General features: G+C 38.3%; 1 protein-coding gene across 26 annotated transcripts in view; it reads left to right on the forward strand.

Annotated features, from left to right (window-relative positions):
* The window catches only part of CELF2 (CUGBP Elav-like family member 2), a 702,444-nt gene that overhangs the window by 611,971 nt on the left and 71,004 nt on the right, over window positions 1-19,469 (forward strand). For 15 of the 26 annotated variants that reach the window (XM_040343368.1, XM_040343357.1, XM_040343358.1 and 12 more), the window contains 3 exons: window positions 6,060-6,218; window positions 8,804-8,867; window positions 10,596-10,655. In XM_040343368.1, the coding sequence (XP_040199302.1) occupies window positions 6,060-6,218; window positions 8,804-8,867; window positions 10,596-10,655 (283 nt within the window). The remainder of the gene's footprint in view (window positions 1-6,059; window positions 6,219-8,803; window positions 8,868-10,595; window positions 10,656-19,469) is intronic. The other 11 variants (XM_040343366.1, XM_040343367.1, XM_040343379.1 and 8 more) reach the window with 1 other exon arrangement.

Raw genomic sequence — 19,469 nt, forward strand, 5'->3', positions numbered from 1 at the left:
TTAGTTAGCAGAAAGATTACATATTGTTGACTTTCATTGTCTTGCTGGTATGCTTGAGCACATGTTGTTATTCTTTGCTAAAGCATAGAAGAGGTTCAGAGGAGCTAGTATAATTTAAAAGTACACTTCAGTCCAGGCTGAAAGCAAAGCCTTAACAATAAAGAACACAGTTTACTACCCAGACTTTGTTTTTCATCAAGGTACAAGTGTATACAGTATATGATGCCACATATTGCTTAAAATCACATTACTGACAGTAATCAAGTACAAGTACAGGTCAGGAGTTTACAATTCCCCAACAGCACAGAATGATAAAACCCAAGGTAGTATACAATGCACTTCCTGAAAGCATTGGATTAACCTCTTCCCCTTTGACACCTAGTAGCAGACACTATGAAGCGCTGCAGCAGTAGGACCTGAGCTGCCAATGACAGCTTCAGTCCCCACTTAATACTGGGGAAAAAATTAGCATTGTTCTTAATGATGTTAGCTCTAATGATCACATACAAACTAAAGGTCCATTCACAAAATGAACCTGCAGTTTGGAGATGGCATTGTGCTCGTCATGTACAATTACAGTGTATAAAAATTGTATCTAAGATTAAAACATATTTGTTTACATTTTGTCCAATTTTCAAAACAGATCTGGATTTTTATTTAAACAGTGTCCAAAATATATGACCTGAACCCTTCTGTTACCATGTTTAAAAAATGATTTTAGGCTTGAAGATTACTTGAGGCACCCAAAGCATTATATATATTTTTTTAAACAGAGATCTTAAAGAATAAAACATTGTTAGTGCCAGGTTAAAATGTCACACAATATTTGCTCAATGGTTTATCACAGGGCTCAAAATTTCAAGTCCTGAGCTACTAGCCAGGCCTTAAGGGTTACTTTCCACCGCCCAACCCTGTCCCGCCCCTGAACACTCCCTCATAAATTATCTCATGAAATTACACTTAAATGTTTTATGCAAAATTACGTTTCTAAAAAAAATTATTAACAACTTTATCAGTGCAGCCTCACCTGTGCCCATCAATGCAGCCTCACATATGCCCACCATTGCAGCCACACTGTGCTCCACCATTGCAGCCTCACTGTGCCCACCCTTGCAGCCACACTGTGCCCACTATTGCAGCCTCACTGAGCCTATTGCAGCCTCACTGTGCCCATTGCAGCAACACTAAGCCCATTGCAGCAACACTGTGCCCCTTGTAACCTCACTGTTCCCACTATTGCAGCCTCACTTTGCCCACTATTGCAGTCTCACGTTTCCCACTATTGCAGCCACACTGTACCCATTTCAGCCTCACTGTGCCCATTGCAGCCACTCTGTTACCATTGCAGCCTCACTGTGCCCACTATTGCAGCCTCACTGTGCCCACTATTGCAGCCTCACTGTGCCCATTTCAGCCACACTGGGTCCATTGCAGTCACACTGTGCACATTGTAGTCTCACTGTGCTCATTGCAGGCACACTGTGCCCATTGCAGCCTCCCTGTGCCCATTGCAGCCTCACCTGGGCATAGGAAGAGGAGAGCCACAGGATAGCACACTTTTACAGCTTACATTATAATTGTCTCCATTGACACAGCCCCGCCTCCTCCTGACCTGCGCCTGTGATAGACAAAACGCATCCCAGCATTGAACCAGTGTTCTGTCTATCACAGGCGCAGGTTAGGAGGAGCGGCGCTGTGTCGAGCAGAGCGGAGACAATTATAATGTAAGCTGTAACAGCATGCTATCCCGCGGCTCTCCTCTTCCTCCATGCTCTCTTCCCCCAAGGGCGATCGCTGGGAGAATGGCTCCCGATCAACCCCGCCAGCAGTGCTCACCCCCCCTCTCCCAGGCAGCCCATCTCGCAAGCCCTAATTTTTAACTTGCAAAATGTGAGTAGGCGAGTGGAAAATTTAAGGGCTGATTTATCAATTGCAAAATTTCAGTAAAGAATACACTAAAGTAAATTTTATGGCACACACAATATATTACCCAATTCTTAGTAAAATATTAAAGATGAGGGTACACTCAGTAAATATATATCCCACATGTCAAACCTTATTATGTGCGTGTCCCAATAAAATGGTGACAAACTTCAGTACCCTAAAGTTTCCATAGTTTCCAACACTTTTAACACCCCTACAGGTCATAAGTTTTGAGTTAATCAAGAATACTTGGCCTATTATTATTGCCCTCACTCCAGTGTGTCCAGCATTATGTAATGTGTGTATTGCAAAGTTTTCATGAATAGTACCCCCCAATGCATGTGTTTACATTCATATGTGCGTGTATGTGGCAGTGGGGCGGGGTATAATATTTTTGGGGAGGGTTTTACGTTTTTTGGGTGTAACTTTAACTCTTGACACTTTTTTACTAAAACTTTCGTTTTCATCACATAGGGGACAAAAAGTCCCCTACGTGATTTATTTTTTTATGATAGATTCCCTTTAATGTCTACCCTGCCCTCCCCTGAAACTAATGGAGCAAAGACCATGCTTCAGTAGCTTCTTCCCCCACCAGACCAGCCAGAGAAAGTGACACGGGAAACCAGAAGTCACACGTTGCCTCCAGGTTCTTAGTAGGAAGGGGAGATTAGCAAATAGATGTTCACTGATCTCCCTTCTTTCTACCCAGTGGCACCAGCCACGCCAGTCTTGGGTCCACCGATAAGAGTGCAGAGAAACATGGAGGTGGCATGTGAGGAAGGGGTGTTTCTGAGTGTGTGGAAGCGATCCATTGCCTGTACAGCCACTGGATTGCTTCCATTTGACATCCAACAATTGGCTTTTCAAATGTATTCCCCTCCTCTGCTGAAGTACAGTATGGCATACGAAAACAAATGTTAAAAAGTTAAAATATTAAAAATGTAGGTAGGCAAATACCTTAATAGTTATAGTCAAGTAAACCAACATGTGTTCTGTCTGAATTGCTCTATAAAGCTATAAAGGAGATAGCAAAGTAAGTTTTTTTTCACTTGAATTAAGTTGGCCTTACACTACAGCATGCTGGCTGAAGGAAACAGATTTCTTCATCCACGTGATACAGTGCAAATAAGCAAATCTCCTGTCGCAGCTTTTGTATTTTGACAGCCAGCCCCAATGATTGGATGCAGCTGCTTTTTGTCCAAAAAAATTCTAACAGTCACTTTTGACAAAAGTTGAACCAACCAAGTGGGGCCAGCAGGGCCACCCACTGAGTAAAATTCAGCTTGTTCCTTAGGAACTGGCCCAAATTTGCATAGTGTGCAGCAAAATTTAGAATAACCATCAATAAACCGACTGTCACTGACATACTTTATTAACTAGAATTAGAATTAGAAATTCACATAATATAATAGGCAAATAAAATAACATTTATTTAAATCTAATGAAATAAAAATTAGGAATAGATTTAAAATAAATAGTGCCATGTAAGGGATACTTCCCATTTAGGTGCACAAATCCAATCATTTATTTCAAAATGTTGTTTTGTTTTTTCAAGAACTTTCTGCCTGATATCCATTGGAGATCAGGAACTACACAGTCTGGCTAACAGGGAATTAATTAAATGTGTTTACTTGTGGCATTTTTGTAATGTGAGGCACTAATTAGTATTGATAATTGCAGTGACTAATACAGAACTTGTAACCCCTTGGAGTCTAGCCATTTCCCATTAAAAGCGCTTTGTGTCCAAAGCACGTCTGAAAAGTACTTAGCCTGTCATTTATTCTGGTGGCAGGTTTGCTTCTTCAGATAATGAGGCACATTCAACAGACTCTCATTTTTAATTTATTTTATTAATGATTAACCCTTAGAATTTCTATTGTAATACAAGAAACCATTACTTGTATGGTCTCTGTCTCAAGCAGACTACCAAATTAGTGATTGTTTATTTAAAGCATGATGTTCAAAAATATAGGGGAGATAAAAAAAAAAAGGTAATTGTTTTATTCTTCTTAAATCCTCCCTTTCTTCCAAAAAATACATATATACACACAGACATACACGCACACACACTTGCTATTAGGGTAAGTGGAGGACTCTTTTTTAGAGATCACACTGCTCTTCACAATTCCTTTTGTGTACAGACTCCTCCCCAACCATGTTTTGTGGTTATTACTGTTAAAATCAGAATATGTTATTTAATCTAGTTCATGTTCAGAGCTACTATTGTGTGATTCTTCATATATACATATATAGACACGGAAAGCAAAGGAGAATCAAAAAAATACAGACACGAACATGAAAATTATTTTGTTTCAGTAATGAAAAGGAAGTTTATAATAATTAGCAAAGTGACAGTGGGACATTTGCTTTTGAAAGAGATCCCATCTGAAATGTTTGCACACATATAATATGCAGAGAAATTCAGCCAATTCAGTCATTATAGTCTGTAATGTAATATGATTGCAGCATATTTTTTCTCACCCCTACCTGACCTAATGGTTTGGTCATAGTTGCCACAGTCAAGTTATTTTACAAAATATGCTTGCAAAATTAATAGAAAAAAAAACCGAGATATATATATATATATATATATATATATATATATATATATATATATATATATATATATATATATTACCATAGAAACACGTATGTCTTACTGCCTTAGATAACAAGATGTTAAGCACGTTTTAAAATATCAATGCATTTACTACATTAAGTTTTGTGGTTGAAAAGAGGTCCTTAATGCTTGCTGTGATAATTCCACTGTGACATTTTCCATGATATAAAATCTGGTAGGTATAGTTCTTCTATACCTTACAGGTATATTTTTCTTTATTCCTCCTCATTTTCCCTCATTCAACAGAAAAAGAACACTCTCTTTTATTGATATAATTTTGATAATGGCTTCTCCTTTAGAAATTCACAAACTAGTGAAAAATTGAGCAGGCACAGACGATGAATAAGATAGGTATATGATGAAGAAATTGGTTTATGCATTGCATTGAAAAAAAAATGCCTGCAAATGGAATGTCAGGTCGCAGTCAAGATTTCAAGGCAAACTGCATTGTATTTCAGTTTCATGTATTCACAGTTGTTTTGCTTTTTACTATAACATCTCCATCTTTCTGTTATCAAACCATAAGATAAACCTCCTTTTATAACTGATGGTGCTACATAATTGGTGTTTTTCATACAAGCTAACATACTGCATATGAGATCATTCACAGCAGGATACTCACATATATCTTTACTATAATTCTTTAGTGCCAATTACATTTCAATTGTCAAGTGTCAAGTAACATGTATTTATGATTTATGATACTGGCACAATCTACACCTGCTACTTACTCCTTTTGTAAGTATAAAAATGTTGCAAGATTCCAGATACTCATGTAAAACTATTGAGCCTCACTCATTGTACTAAATGCACATGTATTATAGAAGACCTCCATCAAGACTAATTTGTTTAGTGCTGCTGGGGTAAATGTAAAAGGTTAAACTAAAAAAAATCAAATGACTTACCTTTGCAACCTTGGAGTAAAGATTTTCCTCTATAAAGTAATTTAGTGATCTTTCTTCTTTGCTGCTTACACCGCTGCTGCCTGTTGGAATTTGGTATGGGCCCCACTGACAGACCTTCAACTTACCAACTGGCTTCAGAAGTGTTTTCATCAATGGAAGAACGTTGCAAAAGAAAACTCATGGTTGTAGCTTTAAATAATGACTGTAGAGGCAAGGCTACTTTCATTAGCCTTTTAACACATCTCTTGACTGAAACACAAGAGTATGTTTTAAGAAACCAACACATATGAGGACTTAACTTATTAGACCTAAGATACAAGTAAAACATTATATGTTTCTTTAGAATTACTGATTTTATCATGACATGTCAAAAATTTGGGCGCTCCAAAATTAAGTATTCCTGTTTGCATTAGCTATATAGAAATATATAAGTGAAAAATTGTATGTAATATCCTACAAGCTATCAAGCAATGCCACAACACTTGATTGAACATTATCATGTGGAACCCATGAGGTAAACATACGGCGAACGAAAGCAAAAGAGAATGGAAGTCATGAGTTCCATACTGTATTGGTTGTTATATGTTTTGTTGTGGTCTGTCCCATTCCAGGGGTGTTCTTCACCGATAGTGGTGAAGTTTGCCGATACACAGAAAGACAAAGAACAAAGACGTCTACAGCAACAGTTAGCACAACAAATGCAACAGCTTAATACTGCCACATGGGGTAACCTTACTGGACTTGGAGGACTTACGCCACAGTATTTAGCAGTAAGTATCTCATTTTCATAAAAAGTTTTGTTTGTTGCAGATATCTGATGAAATTGTCACTTGTATTAATTGAAATGTACTTATCAGATTAAACTGTATTTACTGGCATGGGTGCTTCAACAAATGCTGTCCTGTGAACCAGACAGAATTACACTTGAGTCATTTGTAACCACTGGCTAATTATGCTACTATAGTGTTTTTCAAGTCCTTGGTTAGACTTAAAGTTTTCTGAATATTGGCCAGTATGATGATAGTATGAAATAATGATATTTAACAGCCAAGATGTTTAAAGTCCCATAAGTATGTTGCAATCAATAATAGACTTACACACAACCTCATCTGAATATAATCATATGTATTGTAAAGGTACTTTGTGAAATGGGAAGTAAAATCACAGTGTTATAGATCAGAAAGAGAAACGGTAGAAATAGGTTATACTGTTTAAACCAATATGTTGTTTAAAGTGTATCACTTGCTTTAGCTTTTGTGTGTTGGATAGATCCAGAAAGGGTTAGAACCTCTGTCATATTTTCATTGCTGTCTATGCCGGGGAGATTCACTTTCTCCTTTTATCCTGGTGACCATCATCAGTAAAAAAAATGGGATAATTTACTAAATGCAAAAGGGCTGTTCAAAGGCTATGTCCCTTAGTTTAGTGAATGCAGTGAAGCTCTGCTGACCTCCATCATCCAATTATGTGCATTGTTTTTAATTTTCCCTGCATGTAAATACATTTTCACTAAATTCATTAGGCGAAGAGAAAATTCCCTTGAACATTCAACAGCCTAATTGCCTTTATTAACCTCAAAGGAGTTGATTTACTAAAGGCAAATAGACTTTGCATTTTGCAAGTGCAGTTGTACTTATTTTCCCTGGAGCTTTGTAGTTAAGTTCTGCTGATTTCCATCATCCAATTGTGTGCAAGCAAAAATACTGTGTTTTTAAATTTTACTTGCACCTAATTGGAAGTACAAAGTGAAGATTCACAACATTCATAAAGCTTTGGGGAAAATGAAAGCAACTGCACTTTCAAATTGCACAGTCTATTTGCCCTTAGTGAATCAAACCCAATGTGTCTTACAGTAGGGACACCTGTTCCAGAGCTTGCTAAGAGGAGATTTCCTTTAACTTTGGAAAATTCCCTCTTATTTCCTGTTGTTTCTCTAGGATAAGGCCCACACAACCGTTTAGATCAGGTCCATCTGTCAGTTTTTCAGGCCAACCTGATCAGACAGTCTATTCATCCCTATGGAATGGCTTACCTCTGATCTGATCCGGTCCATTAAAAACAAACAGACGGGGATCCATTCTCATCTGTGTAGGTGGATTGGATTTCAGGTAGACAGGAGTAAATGGACAGCAGAGTTTGTTTACATCCGACCACCCATAAAACACAGCGGGCCTTGTCCATGTCTCCTCTGCATAAACTGAGCGGACATGGATCTGTCATCCACCTGCTCTGCTCTAATCAGCAGGGGATCTGTGAGTGGATCCCCTGCTGATAATAATGAAGTCCACCTTGTGTGAAACAGGCTTTAAAAGTTAGGGGAGATCTTCCCAGTGGGCACACTGAGAGCAAAAACAGGGGTGCCAACCATACTTTACACTGTCCAGTGAAAAATCTTTAGTTCTTGCACTTTTAGTTAAAATCTCCACCACTTTCCAAAATGTTTTATAGAATCTATGTATAGTTAGGATATGTCAGCACTTATTAAGTGTCTGACACTGTAGATTAATATGCAACATAACTGCACCCACAAGTTTTGTATTAAATTGTACAGATATTGATTAAACATCTTAAACTATCTAATTGCGCTTGTAAGGGGTTCTATAAAAAGTTATTTTTTATGTTTGTTACTTTTCTGAAAAAACAATGCCCCTTTAATCCGTTGGTAATTATTCATAGTCTTTTAAATAACAAGGAAAGAAAGATTATAGGAGCTGAATAACGTGTGTACTTAACAACTAGTTTTCTGCTACACTGACATTTAATGAGTAATTAGTATTTAACTCAAGGGGCCTTCAGGTTTATTAGTGCAAATCATAGTTAATGCCTGTTCAGTATTCGTATAAGGGCTTCATAAATTTCCACGGTTAAAACTTTATAATATGTAATCACATAAATGCACGTCTGCATGTACTAGCCAGTTACAGGATAATCATAAAAGTCAGTGTATTCATGGAAAAGAAGCACATTGTAAGAAGAAAGAGAAAAATAGAATCATATTTGAAGATGAGTTATGGTAACTACAATACTACTGAGGGCTTTAATTAGTCGCGCTGTGTCAGTTTAAATGTATTTAACACCTGGCTGTTAAAAAGACTAAATTGATTAATTGTTTTTAAAGCAGTCATTTTATTGAATCCCCCTAGTGTGTGCTCCTTTCTTTGCAGAGATTAGACATTGATATAGATTTACAGCATCAACCCAGGGGACATCCTGTCCATCCGTGAGCAAAAAAGTCTTTAAGAAATTGAATATATGAGGAAGGGGAAAAAAACTGTGTGCCACAATGCATATCAAGCAGCCAATTTGTGTGATTGTGGATGCCTCATTGCTTGATTTCTTGTTCTTTTATGTACAGCTCCTGCAACAAGCCACCTCCTCCAGTAACCTGGGCGCATTTAGCGGCATTCAGCAAATGGCTGGTAAGTGGAGAAAAAAAGCATTTAATTTTAGCCAATTATGCCCTATTTTCTACGGCTCTTAAGTTCTTTTGCACTAATGATGTTCTGTTAAAAAGGGACACCCCTCTGTTAAATTCTCAATTGAAACACTTGCTCTCTTAGAAATGGAAAATTGAACCAACTGCTCCGAGGTTGAACAAGTAGTTTATCCTGCATTAGTCACCCGCCATTTGTCCTAAGCAACCGATTGTAAAAGGCAGGATAGCTTTTAGTCCCCGCAGCTGCATCATATTCTAATAATGGTGATGACAAAACAACCGCAGGACCTCAGTTTAACTTCTATGGAAATTGCAATGTCCTGGCAACCAATTTAGTGACAACGCAGGCATTTTTACAGAAAAGCAATGAATTCTGGGAAGGAAAATGTGCTGACCTTCTTTGGCAAAATTCTAAAATTACATGCATAGAGTCAATACAGGATTAAAATACATTTTAAAACCCTGCAGAACAATCTGGTAGCACAAGAAGCCCAGACAACAAAATTACATGGTACATTTGATTTATTTTTTTCCTTCTCTCTCATCCCCCCAAAAATAAAATTATCATTTAGTTTAAAGAAAAATCAAAGCTTGACTTTATTTGAAAGGCTGTGCGTTGAAGAATTTCTCTGTAATGAGCTCTGCCTGTAGTAGCTGATGTGTAGTGATTAGTAAAAGGTCATTCCCACTGTGTGACCTTCCATGCTGATATTCTAAGTTAACATAGAGCTGTAGAAGGCAGGGCATGCAGTAAATCAGAGTCTGGATGCCCATTATGCCTGCCGTGAGAAACTGCGAGAAAGCTTTCTCTTTGTTTGATGCAAAAGCAAAACAATTTGGAGCATTAATGTGGCTGTATTTTATTTTAATCATGACCCCCACTGCATCAATGAATATGTAATCTGCACAAACAAGGACAAAATGTCCCTTTTTACTTTCCTTTCTGGACTGTGACACACATGGTTCTCTGCTGTGTCCTGCCTACTTAATGTTATAAGTTAGACCTAGCCTTTTATATGTTTGCCAGGTGCCTTTGCACTTGTAATTTTACTTGAATGCTGTTCCTTTATATTTTTTTCTTTGGGTAGTAATTTTATTTGAATGTAATTTAGTTGCTACTGGCCCAAAATATACCACAAAGCTTTTTAAACTTTAGAAGTGATTGTGTGAGTAAAAAAGTTACACAAGTCTTTTTTTGTAACTACAGAAAGCAAAAAAACAACATAATATTTTTTTTAACATATTAAAAGAACAATTAACATTTACAAATGTATGTAAATACCACCCTATGCACAAAAAAAGATGGAACAGCTAGTAGGTAGGTTATAGGGGCTCAGGTTAGGGTTAGGAATGAGGTTATGGGTTAAGATTATATTGAAGGACTCAAGTAAGGGATGTTTAAATGTTAGGGTTGGCTGTGGGATAAGTTAATGTTGGGGGCCAGGACATGTGAAGGGCTATTTTGTCTTTTTCTTTAACATGTTGAAATCACCATGCTGAACACAACTAATGCCAGGATCTTGGCACTAATAGCTAATATACTAAAATTTAGATAAACGGGTTTTATTAAAGGACAGATCAAAGTTACTGTATACAATGTAAACAAATATCATGGAGGATGGCACGGGGGACATAGTTGCTTATCTGGCGCGCTTATATACATCCCCAGTACAGCGACAGATCCATGTTCACTGTGCACTTCCTCCTCTAGGTCAAGCCACTGACAACACTCTGATCTATGTGCCAGAAGATTTCCCACAGATTCCGATAGGTAAATCATCTAACAGACAATATACAACTCAATGTCAAATACGTTGTTACAAAAATGGCAAGAACTAAGTACAGGACCGTATTTGTTGCTTGAACAAGTTTGCAGGTGTCCACCAACATTTACAGTGGAACCCATAAAAAAGTTGTGTGTTTGTTCTTCTAGGGCAGAATTATTGTGTTTCACTACCCACTCACCCCATTGAAGAGGGAGTTAACTATACACTAGCAAAGCATTTCTGGGGAGATCTCTAAATCTAAGCCTCGATGGCCCCAGCCTTAGATTTTCCATAAAGCTCCGCGAGTATTGACAACAGAGGTGGTCTTATTGTGTTGAATCAGAATGAAATGTTTTGCTTGATAAGGGCTCCACATCTGGATGAATGTTTGTTGCGAACAACTTCCATGAAAATAGTAAAGATAGATATTAGTAAACTTAATCTTAGCAGGTCAAATATATTTAGCAGCTAATAGAATAACCCAGTCCCATTGCCATTACATTTTATCTTGTAGAATGTTTTGAATAAATGTATTTAGCTATGTCTGCTCTGTGTTGATTTCACCAACCTGTAAGCAATAAGTAAATATTTAAGCTCCATCCACTGGCTAGTGATTGTAATGTATCCTGGTTTTCCTCAACAAGTTACATCAATGTATGTAGTTCATCTACGTTCCTTAAAGTCTTCTTAACCAGCTGTTCAAAACAATTATCCTGGATGCAGGAAGACATCGGGTCTTCTCATGATAAGGCTCTTTAAGAGTGAGTGTATCTTAACCACTTACCCCCCGGACCATATTGCTGCCCAAAGACCAGAGTACTTTTTGCGATTCGGGACTGCGTCGCTTTAACAGACAATTGCGCGGTCGTGCGACGTGGCTCCCAAACAAAATTGGCGTCCTTTTTTTCCCACAAATAGAGCCTTCTTGTGGTGGTATTTGATCACCTCTGCGTTTTTTATTTTTTGCGCTATAAACAAAAATAGAGCGACAATTTTGAAAAAAATGAATATTTTTTACTTTTTGCTGAAATAAATATCCCCCAAAAATATATAAAAAAACATTTTTTTTCCTCAGTTTAGGCCGATACGTATTCTTCTACATATTTTTCGTAAAAAAAATCGCAATAAGCGTTTATTGATTGGTTTGCGCAAAAGTTATAGCGTTTACAAAATAGGGGGTATTTTTATGGCATTTTTATTAATATTTTTTTTACTAGTAATGGCGGCGATCAGCGATTTTTTTTTCGGTATTGCGACATTATGGCGGACACTTCGGACATTTTTGACACATTTTTGGGACCATTGGCATTTTTATAGCGATCAGTGCTATAAAAATGCATTAGATTACTATAAAAATGCCACTGGCAGTGAAGGGGTTAACACTAGGGGGCGGGGAAGGGGTTAAGTATGCCTGGGTGTGTTCTTACTGTGGGGGGGGGGTGGCCTCACTAGGGGAAACACTGATTTTCTGTTCATACATTGTATGAACAGAAAATCAGCATTTCCCCTGCTGACAGGAACGAGAGCTGTGTGTTTACACACACAGCTCCCGTTCCCCGCTCTGTACCGAGCGATCGCGTGTGCCCGGCGGCGATCGCGCCCGCCGGGCACACGCACGGGAGTCGGGGGCGAGCGGGGGGCGCGCGCGCGCGCCTCCGGCGGCGCGCGTGCGCCCCTAGTGGCGGCTAAGAGGTAGGACGTCCATTTACGTGGTCTCGCCTAGGAGAGCCACCTTGTGGACGTATAATGACGGTGCGGCGACGGCAAGTGGTTAACCACTTGACCTCTGGAAGGTTTAACCCCTTTTACAACATTACTTCAACTTAAAATGTATATCATTTACACAAATAGAGCTTTCTTTTGGTGGTATTTGTTTACCACTGGGTTTTTATTTTTTGTTATATAAATGAAAAAATACCATATTATATATATATATATATATATATATATATATATATATATATATATATATATATATACTACTTTTTGTTATAAAACATATCCAATAAAATCAAATTTCTTCATAAATTTAGGCCAAAATATATTTTCATTTATGTTTTTGGTTAAAAAAAATCCCAATAAGTACTGTATATATTAGTTGATTTGTGTGAAAGATATAGCGCCCACAAACGATGGTATGTATATTTGAAGATCGATCATTCCGGATGTACTGATGGCCTTTATCAATTCTTGAGGAACTTAAAATGCCAGAACAGTACAAATACCCCCAAATGATCATTTTTTGGAAAGTAGACAATCTGAGGTATTTAGTAAGAGGCATGTATGTTTTTTGAAGTTGTATTTTGTTTTGTCACAATTGTATAGAAAATTAAGAAATTAATAACAATTTAGGTTTTATTCACAATTTATTTTTTACATACTGTCACCAGTGCAGTACAGTGTCAGCATATGACTGGTGTGGGGGTGATCAGGGATACCGAAAGGTGTGACAGTATGTAAAAAAAATTAAACCTTCTCCTTTCTTAATTACATTTTTAAATTTTTTTGTACATTCTGTCATTGGAGTAGTTCAGTGTCATTAAAGTGACACTGTACTTCTCTTGGTTGGAATCAGGGAGTTTTTTAAACACTGTTATTGCTAATACAATGATGATTATTGTATAAGCAAAAGTTTTAGCTGTCATGAATGGGTTAACATTCATGAACAGCTTGCTTTTGGTTGTGATCTGTGGTTGGCTACAGCTAATCACATGATACAGGTAGTCAAGTACCTTGTGATTGCTTTGAGACAATCACAGATCGCAACTGTAAGCAACTGTTCATGAATAGATATCCAGTACCCAGTTACTGGTAATCGTAATCTGCTGTACCCAGTGGACACAGCAGTCACAGGAGCAGCGTGCAGCATGCCCCTAAATGGTAACAGGCTGGATGACGTACCCAATCTAGCCTGCCTGTGCTGTCCACATGCAGTAAATGCGGGCAGTCCGGCACTGTGTGCCTTTCCAAAACCCATCAGGTGAAAAACAACCCCCAGAATTGGAAACAAGAGAAAGCCTTTCTAAATGTGTTTTTTTTTTTTCACAACAGAGTGATCCTATTAACATAATCATAATGTCTCATTAGGCTAGATTTTGTACACATAAGAAGATGGCTATTCAAGAAAAAAAACCATCTCCTTTGTTTAAAGAGCACATACAGGTTACAATAAACAGCTGTATCAGAGGAAATATATATTTTTACATAATAAAATATATATATAGATAATGTAGTAGTTTATTTTACCAAACCTATATGACTCAGTGGGCTTGATTTTCTAAAACTGGAGAGTTCAAAAGCTGATGCAGTTCTGCATGGTAGCCAAACAGCTTCTAACTTTAGCTTGTTCAATTAAGCTTTGATGAAAAAACCTGGAAGCTAATTCATTTCTACACAGAGCTGCACCAGGTTTTTGCCCTCTGCAGTTTTAGTAAATCAACCCCATTATATTGGTGAATGTAAATAAATATATACTGTAGGTCACACTTGATGTTTGCACTCTACTACCAGTAGCATGAGCACAGCTTTTTCTGTAAAATAAAAGTCCATTACACTGTAATATATTTTTATTATTAATGTTTTGCATTTATTATTTGCATACTTCTGTAGTCCTACCACCAGTATATGCAAGAGTATAAGGCCTCGTACACACGACCAGTTTCCTCGGCAGAATTCAGCTTCCGACCGAGTTTCTGGCTGAATTCTGCCGAGAAACCCGGCCGTGTGTACACTTTCGGCCGAGGAAGCCGACGAGGAGCTCGGCGAGGAAATAGAGAACATGTTCTCTATTTCCTCGTTGTTCTATGGGAGCTCTCGTCCCGCCGAGCTCCTCGGCGGCTTCAGTGCTGAACTGGCCGAGGAACTCGATGTGTTTGGCACGTCGAGTTCCTCGGCCGTGTGTACGAGGCTTCACACTTTGATGGTCACAGTTTTACAAGTGCGCTACAGCTAATATCTATCTATCCAGGGTAAGAGGATGCTTGTTTAAATGTGCATGACTGTTCTCTAATGGGAGTTTCCTGTTGGAAGCGAGAGTTTATCACTTGAGGGTTTCTCATCTGTGCGTTTTATTGTTTTCTAGATTCTAACTTCAGTTCCAATAAGACTTTCAATATTTTTACTGGTACAAGTTTCTCCCCACAGATATTCTGTGATCAGTTGGTACAGCAACTCATTATTACACTGGCATCTTTGAGTAATCTAAACCTGCTGCCTGACAATATAAATTGGCCTGGAGATGTAAAGATCACTGAATTATTTTCTCATCTTAACACCTGCTGGCTGTTGGTATTTTTTTTTTCCATTTTTTTCCCATATTAGTTTTTATCTAGTATATGAGTAAAGACAGACCACATGGCTCAAGAATGAATACAGCTTATCTAAAATGTTTCCTGTGGCCATAACAGGATACAACCAAAAAGGACTAGTTAACATTCTTTATATATTACTTGCATTTTATGTACAGTGATATGTAAATCAAAATGGATCACATTCAAATATTTTACTCTATCCTTCTATAATTTTCAAATATTAGGGTTGATTTGCTATAGGCTCTTCACTTCGCAAAATGGATGTTCACATTGCAAAGGGTATGTTCACTTAGCTTACTAAATACGGTAAATATGTGCTCACTTTAAATAAACACATGCAAAGGAAAAAAAATAAAAAATCTTGCACATGTTTGGATGATTGAAGTGAACACAACTTCACCTGATTCACTAAGCTAAATGAGCTTCAAGTCAGCATGCACTTTGCAAAGTAACCATGCTCTATTCCTATAATATTAGTAAATCGACCCCATTGCATTCCTTGCTCCTACTACAATCTTCAGTTATTCTTACAATTCAGATTCCTGGCTGATATAAGTGTCTGCAGACACTTGCAAACACAGAACTTCTCAAACACAGTATTCTCTAGGGTAAGGTGACCATATTTTTTAAATGAAATCCGGGGACATATCTTTTTTTTTACTAGTGGCGGCAATCAGCAATTCTCTGCCCGCCGCCGCTGCCGCCCACCCCCAGCCTTTCAAGTCTAAGGCCCTGTACACACGATCAGTCCAAACTGATGAAAACGGACTGTTCAGTTTCATCAGTCCAAACCGACCGTGTGTATGGCCCATCGGACTGTTGTCCTTCAATCCAAAGTTTTAGGCCTTGTACACACGATCCGTCCAAACTGATGAAAACGGACTGAAGGCTGAAGTCTGATGGTCTGATGGTCTGATGTGCCTACACACCATCAGTTCAAAATCCGATCGAGTCCAACGCAGTGACGTAAAACACAACGACGTGCTAAAAAAACGAAGTTCAATGCTTCCAAGCATGCGTCAACTTGATTCTGAGCATGCGCGGGTTTTGAACCGATGCTTTTGCGTACTAACCATCGGTTTTGACTGATCGGTCATCAGTCCATCAGTCCGATTTTAAAGTTTTAAAACTTTGGTCTGAAGGACAAAAGTCCGATGGGCCATACACACGGTAGGTTTGGACTGATGAAACTGAACTTCAGTCCATTTTCATCCGTTTGGACTGATCGTGTGTACAGGGCCTCAGAACTTGCTTTAAAATCGGACTGATGGATGCCTGACCGATTGGTCAAAACCGATGGTTAGCAAAAGCGTTGGTTCAAAACCTGCGCATGCTCAGAATCAAGTCGACGCATGCTTGGAAGCATTGAACTTTTTCAGCACGTCGTTGTGTTTTACGTCACCGCTTTGGACTCGATCGTTTTTTGAACTGATGCTGTGTACGCACAACAGACCATCAGACCATCAGTCCATCAGACCATCAGTCCGTTTTCATCAGTTTAGACTGATCGTTTGTACAAGGCCTTACTCTCCGGGCCCCGGCTACTACTGGAGCGGAAGAAGATCACTCTGCCAAGGAAGGCAAGGAGATAAGCAGGCAGGCAGCTGGCCGGGACTTGAGCCAAGGCAGAAGAACAAGCGAGCGGAGCTGAATGGGTATGCACCCTAAACTGAAGAAATATTCCCTCCGCTCCGACCAGCACACGATCATCAGAAAGGGGCACAGTTAATGGAAAAAAATACACTCCTCTAAGCTAGTAGAATAGGCAGGGCAGAGGGGGGGGGGGTGTAATTAGGATTTTTTTTTTTTAATTCTGCACTGACTGTCTTTGAAATTGCCCCAGCCCCTGTTTAAATTCAATCTGGGGACAAAACCAGGGACAGACTTGGTCCGGGGACAGTGTCCTCAATACGGGGACTGTCCCCAGAAACCGGGGATGTCTGGTCACCCTACTCTAGGGAGATGCTCCATTTAAAATAACAGTACATTTGTAGGCTCTGCCTTCTCTTCCCATTCCATCAGCATCAGCTTGCATTTGACTTTTTTCTATCCACTCATTAACATCTGCTGATTAAATGTGAATGTTTATAATTACGAATAAACTATATAAGAGGACCATCACAGTAAATCCATCAGCCAAAAGTCCAAAAGTGAAAGTCCTACCTAAGAGCAATAGAACAAGGTCTCTGCTGTTGCCTTTTTGTCTCACTTTGTTGCTATGAACTTGAATTTACTGACCTCTTGGTTCAGCTCTGTTAACCTGTCTGCAACCTGTCCAGTAAAAGAACTCTTGGGAAAATTAACACATCTCTTAATTTTGATAACACAGCAATCTACATGTTCAGAGCAATAGTAGTTGCATTGCTTTATGCTCTTTTTTGAGGGGAAATATGTTGTAGCAAAACAGTGGTTATGCTTTTCATCAGTACATTTAATACAATATATATATATATATATATATATATATATATATATATATATATATATATATATATATATATATATATATATATATATATATATATATATATATATATATATATATTCTAATAATATTCTTTGGTGGAATTTTGGCTGCACATTAAGGTCACCACTTTTCAACTACTGTACAGTATAATAAAAATGAGGTCTCAATTCTAGGGTCTTGTAACTTCCATAATAGTAGGCAGCTTTAAAGGGGTTGTAAAGGTTCTTTTTTTATTTTCTAAATAGGTTCCTTTAAGCTAGTGCATTGTTGGTTCACTTACCCTTTCCTTCAATTTCCCTTCTAAATGTTTTTTTTCTTTGTCTGAATTTCTCACTTCCTGTTTCTCCTCAGTAAACTTGCCACCATCTTTCGAGCGGTGGTTAGTCAGCCAAAACAGCTTACTGAGGGGGAACAGGAAGTGAGAAATTCAGACAAAGAAAACAAAGAAAAAAAAACATTTAGAAGGGAAATCGAATGAAAAGGTAAGTGAACCTACAGTGCACTAGCTTAAAGGAACCTATTTGGAAAATAAAAAACAAACCTTTACAACCCATTTAAGTATATTGATGGTGAGCAGAGTAAGTTTACATAGTTTGGTGATTACAATGTGTTGGCTAAATTCTGGTTCATTTTATCCATGGGCTCCTGACCTTCTTAATAGGGGGTTATCGAACCCTGTGAGGTTATAAGGGGTTGGCAAGGAGTCCATGCTGTCACTCTACTTATTTTCATTATAAAGAGAATAACAAAGGGCCACCCATGCTCAGACCCGAGCAGCACTCAGTCCCCAATATTCCAGATTACATAAATATTCAATATGCCCATGGGACTTTTAGTGAGTGGTGCTCAAGGGAAATGGTACAACAGATACAGTATATATAAAACATTTTCTTTATTAGCGTTGATATTAAAACATGTTTTATTACCGACCCTATTCCTTAGGGATTCTACAGTAAGGAACACATATTCATGCCCTAACCTTCTGCCCACCTATTCACCCTCGGGGGGAACACTTGCTGTGATGTGTTTTTTCACAGCATTAATATTCACCTGTTATCTTGGTTAACCTCTACCATGTCTTGTTGTGTTACGTCACTAACTCCCATGTGAGTATATCCAGTATATAACATTGGTTCCTAACCATTAAAATTAAGGCATCTTCTAATATGATTTGGTTCCTCTTTTTTAACAAAATTATTCTGTATATTGACATGGTCTTTCCACAGATGTACACATAAACCAACACGCAGCTGTCTCCTGATGAAGTGAGTGTTGTCCAGTGGAATGCATAGAGATTACAGCTCCCATTAATGAATAAGGTGTTATTTACTACGCCCCTCACATTTTTGTAAATATTTTATTATATCTTTTCATGTGACCACACTGAAGAAATTACACTTTGCTACAATGTAAAGTAGTGAGTGTACAGCTTGTATAACAGTGTAAGTTTGCTGTCTCCTCAAAATAACTTAATACACATCCATTAATGTCTAAACTGCTGGAAACAAAAGTGAGTACACCCCTAAGTGAAAATGTCCAATTTGGAACCAATTAGCCATTTTTCCTCCACTGTGTCATGTTATTCATTAGTGTTACAAGGAGCAGCTGTGTTAAATTTGGTGTTATTGTTCTCATACTGGTCACTGGAAGTTCAACATGACACCTCATGGCAATGAACTCTCTAAGGATCTGAAAAAAATAATTGTTGCTCTACATAAAAATGGCCTAGGCTATAAGAAGATTTCCATGAACCGAAACTGAGCTGCAGCACAGTGGTCAAGACCAGACAGCAGTTTAACAGGACAGGTTCCACTCACAACAGGCCTTGTCATGGTCGACCAAAGAAGTTGAGTGCACATGATCAGCGTCATATCCAGAGGTTGTCTTTGAGAAATAGAGGTATGAGTGCTGCCAGCATTGCTGCAGAGGTTGAAGGAGTGGGGGGTCAGCCTGTCAGTGCTCAGACCATACACCACACACTGCATCAAATTGGTCTGCATTTCCAAAAGGAAGCCTCTTTTAAAGTTGATGCACAAGAAAGC

The sequence above is a fragment of the Rana temporaria genome, chromosome 3, assembly GCF_905171775.1.
Source record: "Rana temporaria chromosome 3, aRanTem1.1, whole genome shotgun sequence".
Classification (NCBI taxonomy): Eukaryota; Metazoa; Chordata; class Amphibia; order Anura; family Ranidae; genus Rana; species Rana temporaria.